Source organism: Cherax quadricarinatus, chromosome 78 (genome assembly GCF_038502225.1).
Source record: "Cherax quadricarinatus isolate ZL_2023a chromosome 78, ASM3850222v1, whole genome shotgun sequence".
NCBI classification, from domain to species: Eukaryota; Metazoa; Arthropoda; class Malacostraca; order Decapoda; family Parastacidae; genus Cherax; species Cherax quadricarinatus.
Genome location: NC_091369.1, coordinates 4,799,863 through 4,822,470, shown reverse-complemented (window position 1 = coordinate 4,822,470; position 22,608 = coordinate 4,799,863). Strand labels below are relative to the sequence as shown.

Here is a 22,608-nt window from a genome sequence, read left to right as displayed (position 1 = left end):
ACCATTACTACCAGCATCACTACCACCATCACTACTACCATCACTACCACCATCACTACCACATCACTACCACCATCACTACCACCATCACTACCACCATTACTACCACCATCACTACCACCATCACTACCACAATCACTACCACATCACTACCACTATTACTACCACCATCACTACCACCATCACTACTACCATCACTACCACCATCACTACTACCATCACTGCCACCATAACTACCACCATCACTACCACCATCACTACTAAGATCACTACCATCACTACCACCATCACTACTACCATCACTACCACCATTACTACCACCATCACTACCACCATCACTACTACCATCACTACCACCATCACTACCACATCACTACCACCATCACTACCACCATCACCACTATCATCACTACCACCAATACTACCACCATCACTACCACCATTATTACTACCATCACTACCACCATTACTGCCACCATCACTACCACCATCACTACTACCATCATTACCACCATAGCTACCACCATCACTACCACCATAACTACCACCATCACTACCACCATCACTACCACTATTACTACCACCATCACTACCACCATCACTACTACCATCACTACCACCATCACTACTACCATCACTGTCACCATAACTACCACCATCACTACCACCATCACTACTACCATCACTACAATCATCACTACCACCATCGCTACTACCATCACTACCACCATCACTACCACCATCACTACCACCATCACTACCACCATCACTTCCACCATCACTACTACCATCACTACAACCATCACTACCACCATCGCTACCACCATCACTACCACCATCACTACGACTATACATTATCTAACTGGAATATAAATTCGCCTTGTATTGGGATTATTTTCCTTTTGATATCCAATTAATAATCGTAATATTTTCCGGATTATATGTTAGTGTGATGGTGAGAATAACTAACTGTTCCTAGAACGTTATGTCATTTCGGATAATCGAAGGGTAATTAAGACGGGAGGTTAATTACGTTTTAAGTCCATATATTACGCGAGGGTCATTAAGGCTGGGTGGTTGGTTAATGGGGTTTAAAGTCTATCTACTACACGAGGGTCATTAAGACTGGGTGGTTGGTTAATGGGGTTTAAAGTCTGTCTACTACACGAGGGTCATTAAGGCTGGGTGGTTGGTTAATGGGGTTTAAAGTCTATCTACTACACGAGGGTCATTAAGACTGGGTGGTTGGTTAATGGGGTTTAAAGTCTATCTACTACACGAGGGTTATTAAGACTGGGTGGTTGGTCAATGGGGTTTAAAGTCTGTCTACTACACGAGGGTCATTAAGACTGGGTGGTTGGTTAATGGCGTTTAAAATCTGTCTACTACACGAGGGTCATTGAGGCTGGTCGTTTGGTTAATGGGGTTTAAAGTCTATCTACTACACGAGGGTCATTAAGGCTGGATGGTTGGTTAATGGGGTTTAAAGCCTATCTACTACACGAGGGTCATTAAGGCTGGTTGGTTGGTTAATGGGGTTTAAAGTCTATCTACTACACGAGGGTCATTAAGGCTGGTTGGTTGGTTAATGGGGTTTAAAGTCTATCTACTACACGAGGGTCATTAAGGCTGGATGGTTGGTTAATGGGGTTTAAAGCCTATCTACTACACGAGGGTCATTAAGGCTGGTTGGTTGGTTAATGGGGTTTAAAGTCTATCTACTACACGAGGGTCATTAAGGCTGGTTGGTTGGTTAATGGGGTTTAAAGTCTATCTACTACACGAGGGTCATTAAGGCTGGTTGGTTGGTTAATGGGGTTTAAAGTCTATCTACTACACTAGGGTCATTAAGGCTGGGTGGTTGGTTAATGGGGTTTAAAGTCTATCTACTACACGAGGGTCATTAAGGCTGCAGGTCACCTGGTCACCACCAGTCAAGAATACTTTAATACCTAAAATACTGATTAATGTAAACTACCAGTGTATATACATTGATACGCACTTCTCAGTGTATATACACTGAGACATTTTCTCCTAACCATGAATCTTCACAGAGATACATACCATACAGTGTATTTACACCTCTCAAGGTATATACACATAAATTATACGTGCATGTATATATATATATATATATATATATATATATATATATATATATATATATATATATATATATATATATATATTTTTTTTTTTTTTATTATCACACCGGCCGATTCCCACCAAGGCAGGGTGGCCCGAAAAAGAAAAACTTTCACCATCATTCACTCCATCACTGTCTTGCCAGAAGGGTGCTTTACACTACAGTTTTTAAACTGCAACATTAACACCCCTCCTTCAGAGTGCAGGCACTGTACTTCCCATCTCCAGGACTCAAGTCCGGCCTGCCGGTTTCCCTGAATCCCTTCATAAATGTTACTTTGCTCACACTCCAACAGCACGTCAAGTATTAAAAACCATTTGTCTCCATTCACTCCTATCAAACACGCTCACGCATGCCTGCTGGAAGTCCAAGCCCCTCGCACACAAAACCTCCTTTACCCCCTCCCTCCAACCCTTCCTAGGCCGACCCCTATCCCGCCTTCCTTCCACTACAGACTGATACACTCTTGAAGTTATTCTGTTTCGCTCCATTCTCTCTACATGTCCGAACCACCTCAACAACCCTTCCTCAGCCCTCTGGACAACAGTTTTGGTAATCCCGCACCTCCTCCTAACTTCCAAACTACGAATTCTCTGCATTATATTCACACCACACATTGCCCTCAGACATGACATCTCCACTGCCTCCAGCCTTCTCCTCGCTGCAACATTCATCACCCACGCTTCACACCCATATAAGAGCGTTGGTAAAACTATACTCTCATACATTCCCCTCTTTGCCTCCAAGGACAAAGTTCTTTGTCTCCACAGACTCCTAAGTGCACCACTCACTCTTTTTCCCTCATCAATTCTATGATTCACCTCATCTTTCATAGACCCATCCGCTGACACGTCCACTCCCAAATATATGAATACGTTCACATCCTCCATACTCTCTCCCTCCAATCTGATATTCAATCTTTCATCACCTAATCTTTTTGTTATCCTCATAACCTTACTCTTTCCTGTATTCACCTTTAATTTTCTTCTTTTGCACACCCTACCAAATTCATCCACCAATCTCTGCAACTTCTCTTCAGAATCTCCCAAGAGCACAGTGTCATCAGCAAAGAGCAGCTGTGACAACTCCCACTTTGTGTGTGATTCTTTATCTTTTAACTCCACGCCTCTTGCCAAGACCCTCGCATTTACTTCTCTTACAACCCCATCTATAAATATATTAAACAACCACGGTGACATCACACATCCTTGTCTAAGGCCTACTTTTACTGGGAAAAAATTTCCCTCTTTCCTACATACTCTAACTTGAGCCTCACTATCTTCGTAAAAACTCTTCACTGCTTTCAGTAACCTACCTCCTACACCATACACTTGCAACATCTGCCACATTGCCCCCCTATCTACCCTGTCATACGCCTTTTCCAAATCCATAAATGCCACAAAGACATCTTTAGCCTTATCTAAATACTGTTCACTTATATGTTTCACTGTAAACACCTGGTCCACACACCCCCTACCTTTCCTAAAGCCTCCTTGTTCATCTGCTATCCTATTCTCCGTCTTACTCTTAATTCTTTCAATTATAACTCTACCATACACTTTACCAGGTACACTCAACAGACTTATCCCCCTATAATTTTTGCACTCTCTTTTATCCCCTTTGCCTTTATACAAAGGAACTATGCATGCTCTCTGCCAATCCCTAGGTACCTTACCCTCTTCCATACATTTATTAAATAATTGCACCAACCACTCCAAAACTATATCCCCACCTGCTTTTAACATTTCTATCTTTATCCCATCAATCCCGGCTGCCTTACCCCCTTTCATTTTACCTACTGCCTCACGAACTTCCCCCACACTCACAACTGGCTCTTCCTCACTCCTACAAGATGTTATTCCTCCTTGCCCTATACACGAAATCACAGCTTCCCTATCTTCATCAACATTTAACAATTCCTCAAAATATTCCTTCCATCTTCCCAATACCTCTAACTCTCCATTTAATAACTCTCCTCTCCTATTTTTAACTGACAAATCCATTTGTTCTCTAGGCTTTCTTAACTTGTTAATCTCACTCCAAAACTTTTTCTTATTTTCAACAAAATTTGTTGATAACATCTCACCCACTCTCTCATTTGCTCTCTTTTTACATTGCTTCACCACTCTCTTAACTTCTCTCTTTTTCTCCATATACTCTTCCCTCCTTGCATCACTTCTACTTTGTAAAAACTTCTCATATGCTAACTTTTTCTCCCTTACTACTCTCTTTACATCATCATTCCACCAATCGCTCCTCTTCCCTCCTGCACCCACTTTCCTGTAACCACAAACTTCTGCTGAACACTCTAACACTACATTTTTAAACCTACCCCATACCTCTTCGACCCCATTGCCTATGCTCTCATTAGCCCATCTATCCTCCAATAGCTGTTTATATCTTACCCTAACTGCCTCCTCTTTTAGTTTATAAACCTTCACCTCTCTCTTCCCTGATGCTTCTATTCTCCTTGTATCCCATCTACCTTTTACTCTCAGTGTAGCTACAACTAGAAAGTGATCTGATATATCTGTGGCCCCTCTATAAACATGTACATCCTGAAGTCTACTCAACAGTCTTTTATCTACCAATACATAATCCAACAAACTACTGTCATTTCGCCCTACATCATATCGTGTATACTTATTTATCCTCTTTTTCTTAAAATATGTATTACCTATAACTAAACCCCTTTCTATACAAAGTTCAATCAAAGGGCTCCCATTATCATTTACACCTGGCACCCCAAACTTACCTACCACACCCTCTCTAAAAGTTTCTCCTACTTTAGCATTCAAGTCCCCTACCACAATTACTCTCTCACTTGGTTCAAAGGCTCCTATACATTCACTTAACATCTCCCAAAATCTCTCTCTCTCCTCTGCATTCCTCTCTTCTCCAGGTGCATACACGCTTATTATGACCCACTTCTCGCATCCAACCTTTACTTTAATCCACATAATTCTTGAATTTACACATTCATATTCTCTTTTCTCCTTCCATAACTGATCATTTAACATTACTGCTACCCCTTCCTTTGCTCTAACTCTCTCAGATACTCCAGATTTAATCCCATTTATTTCCCCCCACTGAAACTCTCCTACCCCCTTCAGCTTTGTTTCGCTTAGGGCCAGGACATCCAACTTCTTTTCATTCATAACATCAGCAATCATCTGTTTCTTGTCATCTGCACTACATCCACGCACATTTAAGCAACCCAGTTTTATAAAGTTTTTCTTCTTCTCTTTTTTAGTAATTGTATACAGGAGAAGGGGTTACTAGCCCATTGCTCCCGGCATTTTAGTCGCCTCATACGACACGCATGGCTTACGGAGGAAAGATTCTTTTCCACTTCCCCATGGACAATAGAAGAAATAAAAAAGAACAAGAGCTATTTAGAAAAAGGAGAAAAAACCTAGATGTATGTATATATATATATGCATGTGCGTGTCTGTGAAGTGTGACCAAAGTGTAAGTAGGAGTAGCAAGATATCCCTGTTATCTTAGCGTGTTTATGAGACAGAAAAAGAAACCAGCAATCCTACCATCATGCAAAACAGTTACAGGTTTTTGTTTCACAGTCATCTGGCAGGACGGTAGTACTTCCCTGGGTGGTTGCTGTCTACCAACCTACAGTAACACTGTTGTTTCTCCAGCAACAGTAGCACTCTTGTTCATCCAGCAACAGTAACACTGTTGTTTCTCCAGCAACAGTAACACTGTTGTTCCTCCAGCAACAATAACACTGTTGTTCCTGCAGCAACAGCAACACTGTTGTTCCTGCAGCAACAGCATCACTGTTGTTCCTGCAGCATTTGCAACACTGTTGTTCCTGCAGCAACAGCAACACTGTTGTTCCTGCAGCAACAGCAACACTGTTGTTCCTGCAGCAACAGCAACACTGTTGTTCCTGCAGCAACAGCAGCACTGTTGTTCCTGCAGCAACAGCAACACTGTTGTTCCTGCAGCAACAGTAACACTGTTGTTCCTGCAGCATCTGCAACACTGTTATTCCTGCAGCAACAGCAACACTGTTGTTCCTGCAGCAACAGCAACACTGTTGCTCCTGCAGCAACAGCAACACTGTTGTTCCTGCAGCATCTGCAACACTGTTGTTCCTGCAGCAACAGCAACACTGTTGTTCCTGCAGCAACAGCAACACTGTTGTTCCTGCAGCAACAGCAACACTGTTGTTGCAGCATCTGCAACACTGTTGTTCCTGCAGCCACAGCAACACTGTTGTTCCTGCAGCAACAGCAACACTGTTGTTCCTGCAGCAACAGCAACACTGTTGTTCCTGCAGCAACAGCAACACTGTTGTTCCTGCAGCATCTGCAACACTGTTGTTCCTGCAGCAACAGCAACACTGTTGTTCCTGCAGCAACAGCAACACTGTTGTTCCTGCAGCAACAGCAACACTGTTGCTCCTGCAGCAACAGCAACACTGTTGTTCCTGCAGCATCTGCAACACTGTTGTTCCTGCAGCAACAGCAACACTGTTGTTCCTGCAGCAACAGCAACACTGTTGTTCCTGCAGCAACAGCAACACTGTTGTTCCTGCAGCAACAGCAACACTGTTGTTCCTGCAGCAACAGCAACACTGTTGTTCCTGCAGCATCTGCAACACTGTTGTTCCTGCAGCAACAGCAACACTGTTGTTCCTGCAGCAACAGCAACACTGTTGTTCCTGCAGCAACAGCAACACTGTTGTTCCTGCAGCATCTGCAACACTGTTGTTCCTGCAGCAACAGCAACACTGTTGTTCCTGCAGCCACAGCAACACTGTTGTTCCTGCAGCATCTGCAACACTGTTGTTCCTGCAGCAACAGCAACACTGTTGCTTCCCTCCCGCAGCCACAGCAACACTGGTGTTACTGCAGCATCTGCAACACTGTTGTTCCTCCAGCAACAGTAACACTGTTGTTCCTGCAGCATCTGCAACACTGTTGTTCCTGCAACATCTGCAGCACTTTTGTTACTGCAGCATCTGCAACACTGTTGCTCCTGCAGCAACAGCAACACTGTTGTTCCTGCAGCCACAGCAACACTGTTGTTCCTGCAGCATCTGCAACACTGTTGTTCCCGCAGCAGCAGCAACACTGTTAGTTCCTGCAGCCACAGCAACACTGTTGTTCCTGCAGCATCTGCAACACTGTTGTTCCTGCAGCAACAGCAACACTGTTGTTCCTGCAGCAACAGCAACACTGTTGTTCCTGCAGCCACAGCAACACTGTTGTTCCTGCAGCCACAGCAACACTGTTGTTCCTGCAGCAACAGCAACACTGTTGTTCCTGCAGCAACAGCAACACTGTTGTTCCTGCAGCCACAGCAACATGTTTGTTCCTGCAGCCACAGCAACACTGTTGTTCCTGCAGCAACAGCAAACACTGTTGTTCCTGCAGCAACAGCAACACTGCCTTGTTCCTGCAGCATCTGCAACACTGTTGTTCCTGCAGCAACAAGAACACTGTTGTTGTTCCTGCAGCCACAGCAACACTGTTGTTCCTGCAGCAACAGCAACACTGTTGTTCCTGCAGCAACAGCAACACTGTTGTTCCTGCAGCAACAGCAACACTGTTGTTCCTGCAGCATCTGCAACACTGTTGTTCCTGCAGCAACAAGAACACTGTTGTTCCTGCAGCCACAGCAACACTGTTGTTCCTGCAGCAACAGCAACACTGTTGTTCCTGCAGCAACAGCAACACTGTTGTTCCTGCAGCAACAGCAACACTGTTGTTCCTGCAGCAACAGCAACACTGTTGTTCCTGCAGCAACAGCAACACTGTTGTTCCTGCAGCAACAGCAACACTGTTGTTCCTGCAGCAACAGCAACACTGTTGTTCCTGCAGCAACAGCAACACTGTTGTTCCTGCAGCAACAGTAACACTGTTGTTCCTGCAGCAACAGCAACACTGTTGTTCCTGCAGCATCTGCAACACTGTTGTTCCTGCAGCAACAAGAACACTGTTGTTCCTGCAGCAACAGCAACACTGTTGTTCCTGCAGCCACAGCAACACTGTTGTTCCTGCAGCAACAGCAACACTGTTGTTCCTGCAGCCACAGCAACACTGTTGTTCCTGCAGCAACAGCAACACTGTTGTTCCTGCAGCCACAGCAACACTGTTGTTCCTGCAGCCACAGCAACACTGTTGTTCCTGCAGCCACAGCAACACTGTTGTTCCTGCAGCATCTGCAACACTGTTGTTCCTGCAGCAACAGCAACACTGTTGTTCCTGCAGCCACAGCAACACTGTTGTTCCTGCAGCCACAGCAACACTGTTGTTCCTGCAGCCACAACAACACTGTTGTTCCTGCAGCATCTGCAACACTGTTGTTCCTGCAGCAACAGCAACACTGTTGTTCCTGCAGCAACAGCAACACTGTTGTTCCTGCAGCAACAGTAACACTGTTGTTCCTGCAGCAACAGCAACACTGTTGTTCCTGCAGCAACAGCAACACTGTTGTTCCTGCAGCCACAGCAACACTAGGTCACATTTCCAATGTTTCAAAGTCCGTCTTGAAGTTCCAAGTTCACTGAGGATCAGGAGGGAGTTGTTACGACGCTATTACTGCTTCTCACTTTGCCTAGTTTCAATAGTTGAATGGATGGCAGGGCAGTAGGTGGTAGGGTAGTAGGTGGCAGGGTGGTGGGTGGCAGGGTTGGTGGGTGGCATGGTTGGTGGGTGGCAGGGTGGTGGGGGGAAGGAAGGTGGTTGGTAAGGTAGTGGGTGGCAGGGTAGTGGGTGGCAGGGTGGTGGGTGGCAGGGTAGTGGGTGGCAAGGTTGGTGAGTGGCAGGGTAGTGGGTGGTAAGGTAGTGGGTGGCAGGGCAGTGGGTGGCAGGGTAATGGGTGGCAGGATTGTTGGGTGGCAGGGTAGTGGATGGCAGGGTAGTGGGTGTCAGGTGCTGGGTGGCAGGGTAGTAGGTGGCAGGGCAGTGGGTGGCAGGGTGGTGGTTGGCAGAGTGGTGGTTCGCAGGGTTAGTGGGTGGCAGAGTTGGTGGTTGGCAGGGTAATGAGTGGCAGGGTTGGTGGGTGGCAGGGTAGTAGGTGGCAGGGTGGTGGGTGGCGGGGTGGTGGGTGGCGGGGTGGTGGGTGGCAGGGTAATGGATGGCAGGGTAGTGGGTGTCAAGTGTTGGGTGGCAGGGTAGTGGATGGCAGGGCAGTGAGTGGCAGGGTGGTGGTTAGCAGAGCGGTGGTTGGCAGGGTTGGTAGGTGGCAGGGTAGTGGGTTTCAATGTAGTGGGTTTCAATGTAGTGGGTGGCAGGGTAATGGGTGGAAGTGTGGTGCGTGGCAGGGTGGTGGGTGGCAGGGTAGTGGATGGCAGGGCAGTTGGTGGCAGGGTGGTGGGTGGCAGGGTAATGGATGGCAGGGTAGTGGGTGTCAAGTGCTGGGTGGCAGGGTAGTGAATGGCAGGGCAGTGGGTGGCAGGGCAGTGGGTGGCAGGGTAATGTGTGTCAGTGTGGTGGGTGGCAGGGTAGTGGGTGTCAGGGTGGTGGGTATCAGGGTGGTGGGTGGCAAGGTAGTGGGTGTCAGGGTGGTGGGTGTCAGGGTAGTGGGTGTCAGGGTGGTGGGTGTCAGGGTAGTGGGTGTCAGGGTGGTGGGTGGCACTTCTGCGGTCGATGGCTCTGCCGCTTTTACCTCGCCGTCAACTTGTTTATTTGGTGGCACTGGTGGTTGCATTGGTGGTGGCACTAGTGGTGGCACTGGTGGTGACACTGGTGGTGACACCGGTAGTGACACTAGTGGTGACACCGGTAGTGACACCGGTAGTGACACTGGTGGTGGCACTAGTGGTGGCACTGGTGGTGACATTACTGAGTGTGTATGAGTGTATATATATATATATATATATATATATATATATATATATATATATATATATATATATATATATATATATATATATATATATATATATATATATATATATATATATTTATTTATATATATATATATATATATATATATATATATATATATATATATATATATATATATATATATATATATATATATATATATATATATATATATATATATATATATATATATAATAATCCCCACGTCAGTATATAACTACAGTAAATCTAACTTTAACTTCTAAATTGAATAATTAACAATAAAATCTACGGATTCTGCACGCCACGTTTGACTATCACTTACGTCTGATACCATTAATTCTTTCTTTTTCCTGCTCCAGCTTCTTGTTCCATCTTTCTGTTCCATTTTCCTGTTCCATCTTCTTGTTCCTTCTTCTTATTGCATCTTCCTGTCCCCACTTTTTGTTCCATCTTCCTGTTCCTTCTACCTATTCTATTATGCGTTTTCCAAACAAACTGTAAATGCTAGCAACTATCTCTCTTTCTCTCTTTCTCTCTTTCTCTCTCTCTCTCTCTCTCCCTCTCTCTCTCTCTCTCTCTCTCTCTCTCTCTCTCTCTCTCTCTCTCACTCTCTCTCTCTCTCTCTCTCTCTCTCTCTCTCTCTCTCTCTCTCTCTCTCTTCTAAATCTAATTCGCATTACACATTAGATGATTTTGAACCAGAGTGGTCGTAATTAATATTTTTTTTCCAGGATATAAAACTGATCTCACGGATATATATATATTTTTTAAGGTGATCGTATTTCTTTATCTTAAGATTATTCACTGCCTTCATTCCTTCCTTCCTTCCTTCCTTCCTTCCTTCCTTCCTTCCTTCCTTCCTTCCTTCCTTCCTTCCTTCCTTCCTTCCTTCCTTCCTTCCTTCCTTCCTTCCTTCCTTCCTTCCTTCCTCCTTCCCCCTCCCCCTGGCGCTGGTGCCACATCTCTCGTTTATTTTATTTTTTGCTTGTTTGGACTGACGCCAGGGATGGGGGGAAGGGGAGGGGGAAGGAGAGATAAATAGATAGATAGATGGATAGATAGATAGATAGAGATAGATAGATAGATAGATAGATAGAGAGAGAGAGAGAGAGAGAGAGAGAGAGAGAGAGAGAGAGAGAGAGAGAGAGAGAGAGAGAGAGAGAGAGAGAGAGAGAGAGAGAGAGAGAGAGAGAGAGAGAGAGAGAGAGAGAGAGAGAGAGAGAGAGAGAGAGAGAGAGAGAGAGAGAGAGAGAGAGAGGGGCAACACTGTAAAGGTCATTAAAGACACAGACAACACTGTCTTGTTGATGTTGGGGAGGGGGAGGAAGGGGGAAAGGAGGGGGAGGGAAGGAAGGGGGAAAGGAGGGGGAGGGAAGGAAGGGGGAGGAAGGGGAAAAGGAGGGGGAGGGAAAGAAGGGGGAGGGAAAGGTGAGCGGTGGGAAAGGAAGAGCGTAGATTCGTTTAAAAACAGAAACCGCAGGTTTCGTTTCGTTGAAAGGTTTGAGCCCGATCTGAAGAGACGTTCTACAGATATCGAATGGAAATCGGCGCGTCATAAATTTTTGCTGTGAAAACCGGGCAAAAAAAAATCACAGCTTATTTAAAAACTAACCAAAACACACATACCCAGACACACACACAGACACACAGACACACGTAGGGACACTACAAGACAGAGAGGAGAGGATGAGCCAGCAAGACTGGACCTAGTATTCACCTTGAGTAGTGCAGATATTGAGAACATCACATATGAAAGACTCCTTGGGGCCAGCGATCATGTGGTTTTAAGCTTCGAATACACAGTATAGCTACAAGTGGAGGGAAAGGCAGGAAGGTCAGGACAAATGAAACCAAATTACAAGAAAGGGGACTACACGGGAATGAGGAACTTCCTGAACGAGGTTCAGTGGGACAGAGAACTGGCAGGGAAGCCAGTAAATGAGATGATGGAATATGTAGCAACAATGTGCAAGGAGGCTGAGGAGAGGTTTGTACCCAAGGGAAACAGGGATAATAAAAAAGCCAGGATGAGCCCATGGTTCACCCAAAGGTGCAGGGAGGCAAAAACCAAGTGTGCTAGGGAATGGAAGAAATATAGAAGGCAAAGAAGTGTTCACAGAGGAGACAGAAGGGGCTTCAGAAAGACGGAGAGGTGGGGCACACCACCAGGTGCTGGACACAGTACACACAACCGAGGAAGAAGTGAAGAGGCTTCTGAGTGAGCTAGATACCTCATAGGCAATGGGGCCAGATAACATCTCTCCATGGGTCCTGAGAGAGGGAGCAGAGGCGCTATGTGTACCCCTAACAACAATATTCAATACATCTATCGAAACAGGGAGATTGCCTGAGGCATGGAAGACAGGAAATGTAGTCCCAATCTTTAAAAAGGAGACAGACATGAAGCACTAAACTACAGACCAGTGTCACTGACATGTATAGTATGCAAAGTCATGGAGAAGATTGTCAGGAGAAGAGTGGTGGAACACCTAGAAAGGAATGATCTCATCAACAGCAGCCAACATGGTTTCAGGGACGGGAAATCCTGTGTCACAAACCTACTGGAGTTCTATGACAAGGTGACAGCAGTAAGACAAGAGAGAGAGAGGGGTGGGTGGATTGCATCTTCTTGGACTGCAAGAAGGCGCTCGACACAGTACCACACAAGAGATTAGTACAAAAACTGGAGGACCAAGCAGGGATAACAGGGAAGGCACTACAATGGATCAAGGGATACTTGTCAGGAAGACAGCAGCGAGTAATGGTACGTGGCGAGGTGCCAGAGTGGGCACCTGTGATCAGCGGGGTCCCACAGGGGTCAGTCCTAGGACCAGTGCTGTTTCTGGTATTTGTGAACGACATGACGGAAGGAATAAACTCCGAGGTGTCCCTGTTTGCAGATGACGTGAAGTTGATGAGAAGAATTCATTCGATCGAAGACCAGGCAGAACTACAAAGGGATCTGGACAGGCTGCAGACCTGGTCCAGCAATTGGCTTCTGGAGTTCAATCCTACCAAGTGCAAAGTCATGAAGATTGGGGAAGGGCAAGGAAGACGCAGACGGAGTACAGTCTAGGGGGCCAGAGACTACAAACCTCACTCAAGGAAAAAGATCTTGGGGTGAGTATAACACCAGGCACATCTCCTGAAGCGCACATCAACAAAATAACTGCTGCAGCATAAGGGCGCCTGGCAAACCTCAGAACAGCATTCCGATATCTTAATAAGGAATCGTTCAGGACCCTGTACACCGTGTACGTTAGGCTCATATTGGAGTATGCGGCACCAGTTTGGAACCCACACCTAACCAAGCATGTAAAGAAACTAGAGAAAGTGCAAAGGTTTGCAACAAGACTAGTCCCAGAGCTAAGAGGTATGTCCTACGAGGAGAGGTTAAGGGAAATCAACCTGACGACACTGGAGGACAGGAGAGATAGGGGGGACATGATAACGACTTACAAAATACTGAGAGGAATTGACAAGGTGGACAAAGACAGGATGTTCCAGAGACTGAACACAGCAACACGGGGACACAGTTGGAAGCTGAAGACACAGATGAATCACAGGGATGTTAGGAAGTATTTCTTCAGCCACAGAGTAGTCAGGAAGTGGAATAGTTTAGGAAGCGATGTAGTGGAGGCAGGATCCATACATAGCTTTAAGCAGAGGTACGATAAAGCTCATGGTTCAGGGAAAGTGACCCAGTAGCGACAAGTAAAGAGGCGGGGCCAGGAGCTTGGACTCGACCCCTGCAACCTCAACTAGGTGAGTACAACTAGGTGAGTACACACACACACACAGAGACACACACACACACACAGACACACACACACACAGACACACACACAGACACACAGACACACACACACACACACACACACACACACACACACACACACACACACACACACACACACACACACACACACACACACACACACACACACACACACACACACACACACACACACACACACACACACACACACACACACACACACACACACACACACACACACACACACACACACACACATACACACACACACACACACACACACTCCAGCACCAAATAAAAGTTTGAAGACTACCAGGAGAATCATTCTCCAGCTATCACACAGAACCCAGTAACTTCAAGTATCGTTTTAATTTAGTTAACAAATGTTAACTAAATTAACAACCCCAACAACAACCTGGTAAGTAAGGCATGATAGTTTTAAAAGTTGAAAGCAGATCGGAAGATTCATTCTTAAGATATGTTTTAGTAACGATATCTGCAGACAGAGGGCAGCTGCGCATGGCGGTATTTACATGAAACTTTACCACAATTACAGTAAACTTGCATTGAAAGTTTGAAGCCGATCGGGTGAAGCGTTCTCAAGGTGCTTAATAATAATAATAATAATAATAATAATAATAATAATAATAATAATAATAATAATAATAATAATAATAATAATAATTATTATTATTATTATTATTATTATTATTATTATTATTATTATTATTATTATTATTATTATTATTATTATTATTATTATTATTATTATTATTATTATTATTATTATTATTATTATTATATAACAAAAATAACACACGTAGTGTTCGTGGTGACAGTAATTCCAGAGCGGAGATGAATGCAGTGAAAAAGGCAGTAATGTCTGGCGAGATACACATCTGCCTGGCGTGTGTAAGTCAGAGCCAGGAGTGGATACCACGCCTCACATCCACCCTGTACGCCAGTGTGTGTGTGTGTGTGTGTGTGTACACGGCCTCCCGTGTGCACTCCACGCCCATAATTCACACATTATGGCCCGAGTTGTCTATATTTTTAACCCCATTCCTCCAACTTTTCCATTTTTATTTCGCTCATAACTCGAGAATCCCTCATCCGATCGGGTTCAAATCTTGGACTCTTGTGTACCGTAAGGAGGACCAGATTCCAGGTATAATTGGCATACGTAGCTGCTCTGTGAGCTACGTTATTGAAGCTTGTCCTAGCGTCCTTGAATGGCTTGGATAAACTCCAAAATTCTCAGTAGCTAAGATTCAAATGTTCAAACAGTTCCCAGGATAGTGCCCAGGATAGTACCCAGAATAGTACCCATGGTAGTATCCAGGATAGCACCATGGACAGTACCCAGAGGAGTACCCATGACAGCACCCAGGATAGTGCCAAGGATAGTACCCGGAATAACACCTAGGATAGCACCCAGGATAGTACCCAGTATATTACCCAAGATAGTACCCAGGATAGTACCCAGGATAGTACCCAGGATAGTACCCAGGATAGTGCCTCTTAGCATTAGTTTTGTGTTGACAAATTCGATAATTCAATAATATTTTTTTAAAACTTGTAATTATTGGAATTTTCATATTATTGGGCCATCTTAAAAACAGAAATATATATTTTTTTCTTTGGAGGATTGTAGAGAATTTTAGAACTAATGGAACCGACGAAAACAATTGAAAAATATTGAAAATTCGCTTTTTTATAGCATTTATAAATTTTCTGAGTTGAATGAGCCCTTAAATACTGCACGGCATGATGACAGAGAAGGTCATCTGTTAGCTACAGTTTCTGCACGCCATCTAGGTTTTACGGCTATAACTTCAGAATGCCTTATCCGATAGGCTTCAAATTTTAATCACTGGTCACCTATTACTAGGTGAAGGCTCGTAGAGAAATTAACACATGTAGGTCCTCTCTGCCCAATTTTATATAGATCATTCCAGAAATTGATTTCCATGACTTCACGATTTCAAGCATTTTTAACACACACACACACACACACACACACACACACACACACACACACACACACACACACACACACACACACCTGACGACACTGGAGGACAGGAGAGATAGGGGGGACATGATAACGACATACAAAATACTGAGAGGAATTGACAAGGTGGACAAAGACAGGATGTTCCAGAGACTGGACACAGTAACAAGGGACACAGTTGGAAGTTGAAGACGCAGATGAATCACAGGGATGTTAGGAAGTATTTCTTCAGCCACAGAGTAGTTAGTAAGTGGAATAGTTTGGGAAGCGATGTAGTGGAGGCAGGATCCATACATAGCTTTAAGCAGAGGTATGATAAAGCTTACGGCTCAGGGAGAGTGACCTAGTAGCGATCAGTGAAGAGGCGGGGCCAGGAGCTCGGACTCGACCCCCGCAACCTCAACTAGGTGAGTACAACTAGGTGAGTACACAGGGAGAGAGAGGACCTAGTAGCAATCAGCGAAGAGGCGGGGCCAGGAGCTGTGACTCGACCCCTGCAACCACAAATAGGTGAGTACAAATAGGTGAGTACACACACACACACACACCAATATATACGTATATTGGTGCATAAGAATTTTATGGCAACTCTGTACTATTCCTTTAGCCCGCATTGAGGTAGAGGAGGTTGGGCTTATGAGATAAGGGGAAATATCTTTCTCGGATCGCACAGCGACCGACATGCGTCTAGTAAGGGATGTGTTGAGACAGAAACAACTTACGACGACGTTTCGGTCCGACTTGTGTTAATGTAACTTTGTAAATGGTCCAAGTTAGACCATAATAATAATAATAACAATAATAATAATAATAATAATAATAATAATAATAATAATAATAATAATAATAATAATAATAATAATAATAATAATAATAATAATAATAATAATAATAATAATAATAATAATAATAATAATCCATTAATGCAGTTCGACAACCTCATGTAAAATATCCGATTTGGCGCGAATCCCGGAGGGAAGAATTTAGTAAACATTAAAATACCTCTGAAATTCCTTCTATATTTTACCACTAAATCTTGATATTATATATATATATATATATTTAGTCTTGCCTATAGTGGGATATTTTTGGGAAATAATTTGACGAATATTACCTCAGGGAGAGGATATATCTTGTACGTCTGGCAGTGGGGTGTGGCTGAAGTAGCCGCCATCTTTATTAATCAATAATTCCAGTTCAGGATCCCTTGTAAGGGGGTTGCTTTATTTACGATGAAGGGATCCCGATCCAAGGATTGGGAGGTACCTTCTGCTTCCTCGGATCAAACCTTATTACCTCGCATTCCAGGTGCCGTGAAGCTATCACGGGTTTAGCGCTTCAACATGAGTGTATTATCGCTGATAATTCCGGGTTACAATGGCCGGAAAAGGGCGGTAAAAAATTATTAATAATTTGAAGACAGTTTTTAGGGTCCTTTATTGAGAACCTTAATATATATTTTTAATATATATTAATATATATATCTTTTAAGGGTTTCTTGAATAGGTAAATGAGGTTCTTAGTGGGTTAGATTGTAGATGTAAGTGAATAAAGATTATTATAATTATTATTAGTAGTATACGTAGTGTTGTCGTTACTGTCATAATAATAACGATAATAAATAATTGTAATAATAATAATAATAATAATAATTGAAATAATAATAATAATAATAATAATAATAATAATAATAATAATAATAATAATAAGAATAAGAATAAGAATATATAAAAATACTTGAAAATACATTTATGCACAAACAGATAAACAGGTTAAGAGAGACTATAGGTACTGGAATCAACATATATATATATATATATATATATATATATATATATATATATATATATATATATATATATATATATATATATATATATATATATATATATATATAATGACATTACCTATTTTTTTTAATAAATAAAAATCATTATTTACGTTGGCCATGTATAATAATAATCTTAATTACGTTAAGAAATACACTGCAAAAGTCCCCCACCTCAATTAACATCTAATCACTACTATTACCACTGTCCCCTCCAACCACTAGTTCTACCACCACTATCCCCTCCAACCACTAGTTCTACCACCACTATCCCCTCCAACCACTAGTTCTACTACCACTATCCCCTCCAACCACTAGTTCTACTACCACTATCCCCTCAAACCACTACTTCTACCGCCACTCTTCCAGTTGATGGGAGCCGTGATGCTGGCCGCAGGTATCCTGGTGAAAGTGGAGGTATACAAGTACATGGAAGTGTCTGCTGAGTTCTCCGCTACTGCTCCTTACGTCTTGGTGGCCACCGGGGGTTTGATGCTATTGCTGGGTCTGCTAGCCTGTTGCTGCACTGCCAAGGGCCAGCCTGTTCTTCTCTATATTGTGAGTTGCATGTTTCCAATGTCTGGTGAGTGAGATGTTCTTAACCCCTTCTGGCGTGAGTTAAGTGTTTTGAACCTCTCTTACTATGAGTTCGATGCTCGACTTTAGCCTCTTCTGCAGTGAGTCAGGTGACTTTAATCTCTTCTGCTGTTAGTTCGATGTTTCTAACCTATTCCTCTCCTGGAAGAGGAGGGAAAAAAAGGGGGGGGGGAGCAAGGGGTGTAATCTTGGATGCTGTGCTGGGTTTGGTCATGTGCTAATTTATGAGGCCTTGTAGCTAGCTTTGAAGGTTCTAAGACTACTGTACAGGGCTTACGAGTCTTTGTGATAGCTTCAAAAGCTTTGCAAGTAGAGTTTTGGGGTTTATAGTTTAATGTTGTGATAGCTTGACTCTCATGTTTACATCTGGTAAAGATTAACATTATTATGACTAGAGTTTGTACCTAATGCTTAAAGTATTTGTGACTAAAGTTTAAAGATCAAATAACTAAGGTTAAAAGGTTTTAAAGGGTTTTAAGAGTCGTGTAACTATAGTTTAAAGGCTTGGAATCCAAGAAGTAAATACCTTCTGACCAACTTTCTCAATTAGTTCTAACACTTATTTTTTTTTGTACCTGGGGATCAGTACGCAGCCTTCCTGCTGGTGATCTTCGTGATCATGGTGGGTTCTGGGGTGAGCACCTGGGCTTACAGGAAGCATCTGAAAGCTGGCTACGAGGACGGACTTACCAGAGCCTTCACTGAGTACGATCGCTCACCCTCCATGAGAAGTGCTGTCGACAGTCTCCAGAACACGGTCAGTGTACTCATTTGTTTACCCAGTTGCTATTACGTACTCAGTAACTCTCTCAATACCATGGCCAGGTGAGTTACCCCTGTAACTCTGTACTCTCGTATGGACTGTCAGAGGACCAAACATCCAGTATTTCACTCCATTACGTAGTAATCACGTCTTTTTTTGGCTAAAGTTCTTAAGTTCAATCCAGTCAACAAATCATTATAGGGCAGTTTTCTCCAATACGCTGAGCTTAACCACCAGTTTTCCCTCCTAATACAATTCTGTACGTCGTAGTCATGTCTCCTTTCAGTCCTTCTCTTAGCCAAAAACCCTGAAGTTCAATTCCATAACCCAACCCCCTATAGAATGATCTTAAGTTTTAAGACCAGTCCGACAGCAATTTTTTTTCCAAGTGTCTGGAAGTGGGTGCTTCACATTGGAGCTGCACACTCGAAAGCCCTTCAGCGTGTAGTTAGTTTTGCGTGTGTGTTCACCCAGCAGCGCTATGTTCACGATGTCTGAACTTCAGGCTTCTGATTGTCGTGTAATGTATACCTGGAGAAGGTTTCGGGGGGTCAACGCCCCCGCCTCGGTCTGTGACAAGTTATACTACATGTTCCAACAGTTATGTATCACTACGTATCACTATGTATCATTATGTATCTCTATGTATCACGATGTATCTTTATATATCACTAAGTATCATTATGTATCACAATGTATCCTCATGTATCACTATGTATTGTTGAGAATCTGTATCAAATTTATGTATCATCTCAACATACCCTCTTTCAGCTTCACTGTTGTGGCATCCAGAATGCCAGCGACTGGGTAGCCATGCCCTTTGGTCAGTCTCATGACACCCCATACCCAGCCTCCTGCTGCAGGGAGGCCCAGGACACCATCTGCGTCGCCCTACACCCTCAGGTAGGTCACACGGGGCTTGGAGCACCCTCTTGAAGGAGGCACAGGTGTTTTATTCACTATCTTTTAGGTGAGAAGAGTAACATCTGTGTACCACTACACCAGTCAGGTGCTGGCAGGGTTTAACACACTTTGGGACCATGTACTGCGTACTTTGTCCCAAAGTCCGTAGGTTCGAATCCCCTCCGCCCTGAAGTTATTAGAAAAAGTTGGTACAAAATCCAGTGTATATACACTGAGACATATACACCTGTCAGTGTATATACACTGAGATATACACCTCCCAGTGTATATACACTGACAGATATACACCTCCCAGTGTATATACACTGACAGATATACACCTCTCAGTGTATATATCCAGGTGTATACCGAGGATGAGAAGACGGTTGACAAAAACACAGCCAAGCAGTATATACACAGCCTAACACTTATACCAGTTAAGTTCTGCTAACTTGTATATAGAAAAATATATATATTTTTAATTATGTTCATTATTTTCTTTCACAATTGATTTTTTTAAGAGACTTTGGATGTCAAATATTTTCTTAATATTATGAGTAATTTTTTTTTACCTTATTTAAACAATACGTTTCATTATATATCTGAATTTCATTGATTTTATTCTTGAATTTTATTGTATAATGAATTTTGTGAATAATGAGTGAAAATACTTATTTTTTCATGGCACTGATGATGGTCAACTGAAATCTCCGAAATGTTTGCATAAAGATGCCGAAGATAGATTTGGTGCTATTGTTTGTGATATAAATAAGCTTCTTCCCTTCTTTCCCCTCCCCTCCCTCCTTCCCTTCCTTCTTTCCTTCCCTCCTTCCTTCCTTTCCCTCTAGTAGGACTCTCACGATTATATCCTTCTCCTCAGGGTTGCTACTCGACTGTGGTCCAGTTCCTCGAGTCCAAGACTGGAGTCCTACTCATTACCTCTCTCAGCTTTGCAAGTTTCCAGGTGATTAAATAAGAATTATTATTATTATTATTATTATTATTATTATTATTATTATTATTATTATTATTATTATTATTATTATTATTATTATTATTATTATTATTATTATTATTATTATTATTACACTAGGGCAACGTTTCGCTCTGTGTGGAGCTTTATCCTGTCTTACTAGAGCCCTACACAAAGCTTATTATCAACGGATGACTCTCTTATCTCTGACTCTTCGAAGGCGCTGGATGTTGATAGAGTTGTTAGCCAGGGAGACATAGAGAACTGGATTTATCTTTCTTTCCCCGTAGATCAAATTTGATTAGCTATCATTCTCCAGGTGCTGTATAACCACTATGAGTACAAAGTCCTGCAGGACGTGAGAGGCACCACTCCATTGGCACCTGGAAGACTGGGAGGTTTCCAGACGAGTGTGTGCTGGAAGAGACGTGTGGAACCTCAGTTTAATGTTGGGAAAGTTTTTGCTGGAATGACCTGGGGGTTCTCAGGTTTTTAGGTCCCTGTGGTGGTTCTCAAACTTTGTAGGTCCCAGGTCATTGCTGCTTCATAAAGCTGAAGGTTTCTTGACACTTACATCGCTTTCTGAGGTTCACGTGACAGTGGTTTTAATTTCCCTTACAATGCAATGTAATTTATCTTCTATGTTGCTATTACTAGTGTTAATTTGCAAAGTTTAAATGATCAGTTGTGAAGTATTTATTTGCTTTTGATATGTTCCCTTGAATGTAAGTTTTAGGGACGAGTTTTTCCTCTTATGCTTTTTCTTCCTGGTGTTCATTTTCCTGTATTTTTAGGAATTTTTGAGTTGGCATAACATTAACTCACTGTTTTCCCGTACAGCTGGTAGGGGTGGTCCTGGCCTGTTGCCTGGCTCGTAACATTAATAGGGCCAAGTACGAGCAGGTCTGAGGTCGCGCCCCACTCCCTCGACCCCTACCACCACCTACCGACCAGCAGTACGCCCACGCCTACACTCATCCATCCCGCCCAGTCGCCCACGCCACCATTGGCAGGAGTCTATCCGGAGGAGCGAGGTCACTGCCTCGTCCCACACCCAGGCCGACGCCTCCAGAGACTTCCTTCCACGTCTAAGGATCGCTTGCGACTTTGAAGGCGAGCCTGGGAATCTCTTCCGTTGGTTCGTGACTTCGAAGATGAAGCTGAGAACTTCTGATCACTTGTAACTTCGAAGGCAGCCCTGAGAACCTCTCCTGTTCACTCGCGACATCGAGAACAGGGTTAAGACCCTTTTCTGCTGACTTGGGACTTCGAGGTTGGGCCTGAAGGCCTTCACTGCTACCTTGGGACTTTGAGAAGTCGGGTCTCAGGACTTCTGCTGGCTTGGGACTTCGCAGACAGGCCTGAGGACGTCTTGTACTGGCTTAGAACTTCGAAGACAGGCCTGAGGACCTCTCTTATACTGGCTTGGTACTTCGAAGACAGGCCTGAAGACACTTCTACTGGCTTTGTACTTCGAAGATAGGCCTTGTCTCTAGCTTGGTTCCTTCTCCAGGGCTTCAAGAGCTGTGCTCTCCCTCAAGGTCACCCTTACGAAGGCGTGGAATTAATTAAGCAATCACCACATTGTGGGCGTAAATAATGGGGGTATGGGAGAGTGGGGTGGGGGAGTGGGTTTAGGAGTGGGATAAAAGGGGGTATGGGAGTGGGATATAGGACTGGGACGAGGGAGGGAAGTGGGATATGGGAGGGGATTCGGGTATATGAAAAGGACAAGGGACGGGATGGTACTAGGGAGTGGAACATA

The 22,608-nt window shown here is 43.5% G+C and overlaps 1 protein-coding gene across 1 annotated transcript in view; it reads left to right on the top strand.

Annotated features, from left to right (window-relative positions):
- LOC138855011 (tetraspanin-7-like) overlaps positions 1–22,441 on the top strand; it is a 26,338-nt gene extending 3,897 nt beyond the window's left edge. The window contains exons 3-7 of the mRNA XM_070101584.1: positions 17,977–18,165; positions 18,791–18,961; positions 19,739–19,870; positions 20,751–20,834; positions 21,684–22,441. Of these exons, the coding sequence (XP_069957685.1) occupies positions 17,977–18,165; positions 18,791–18,961; positions 19,739–19,870; positions 20,751–20,834; positions 21,684–21,752 (645 nt within the window). The 3' untranslated portion in view covers positions 21,753–22,441. The remainder of the gene's footprint in view (positions 1–17,976; positions 18,166–18,790; positions 18,962–19,738; positions 19,871–20,750; positions 20,835–21,683) is intronic.
- The last annotated feature ends 167 nt before the right edge of the window (positions 22,442–22,608 follow it).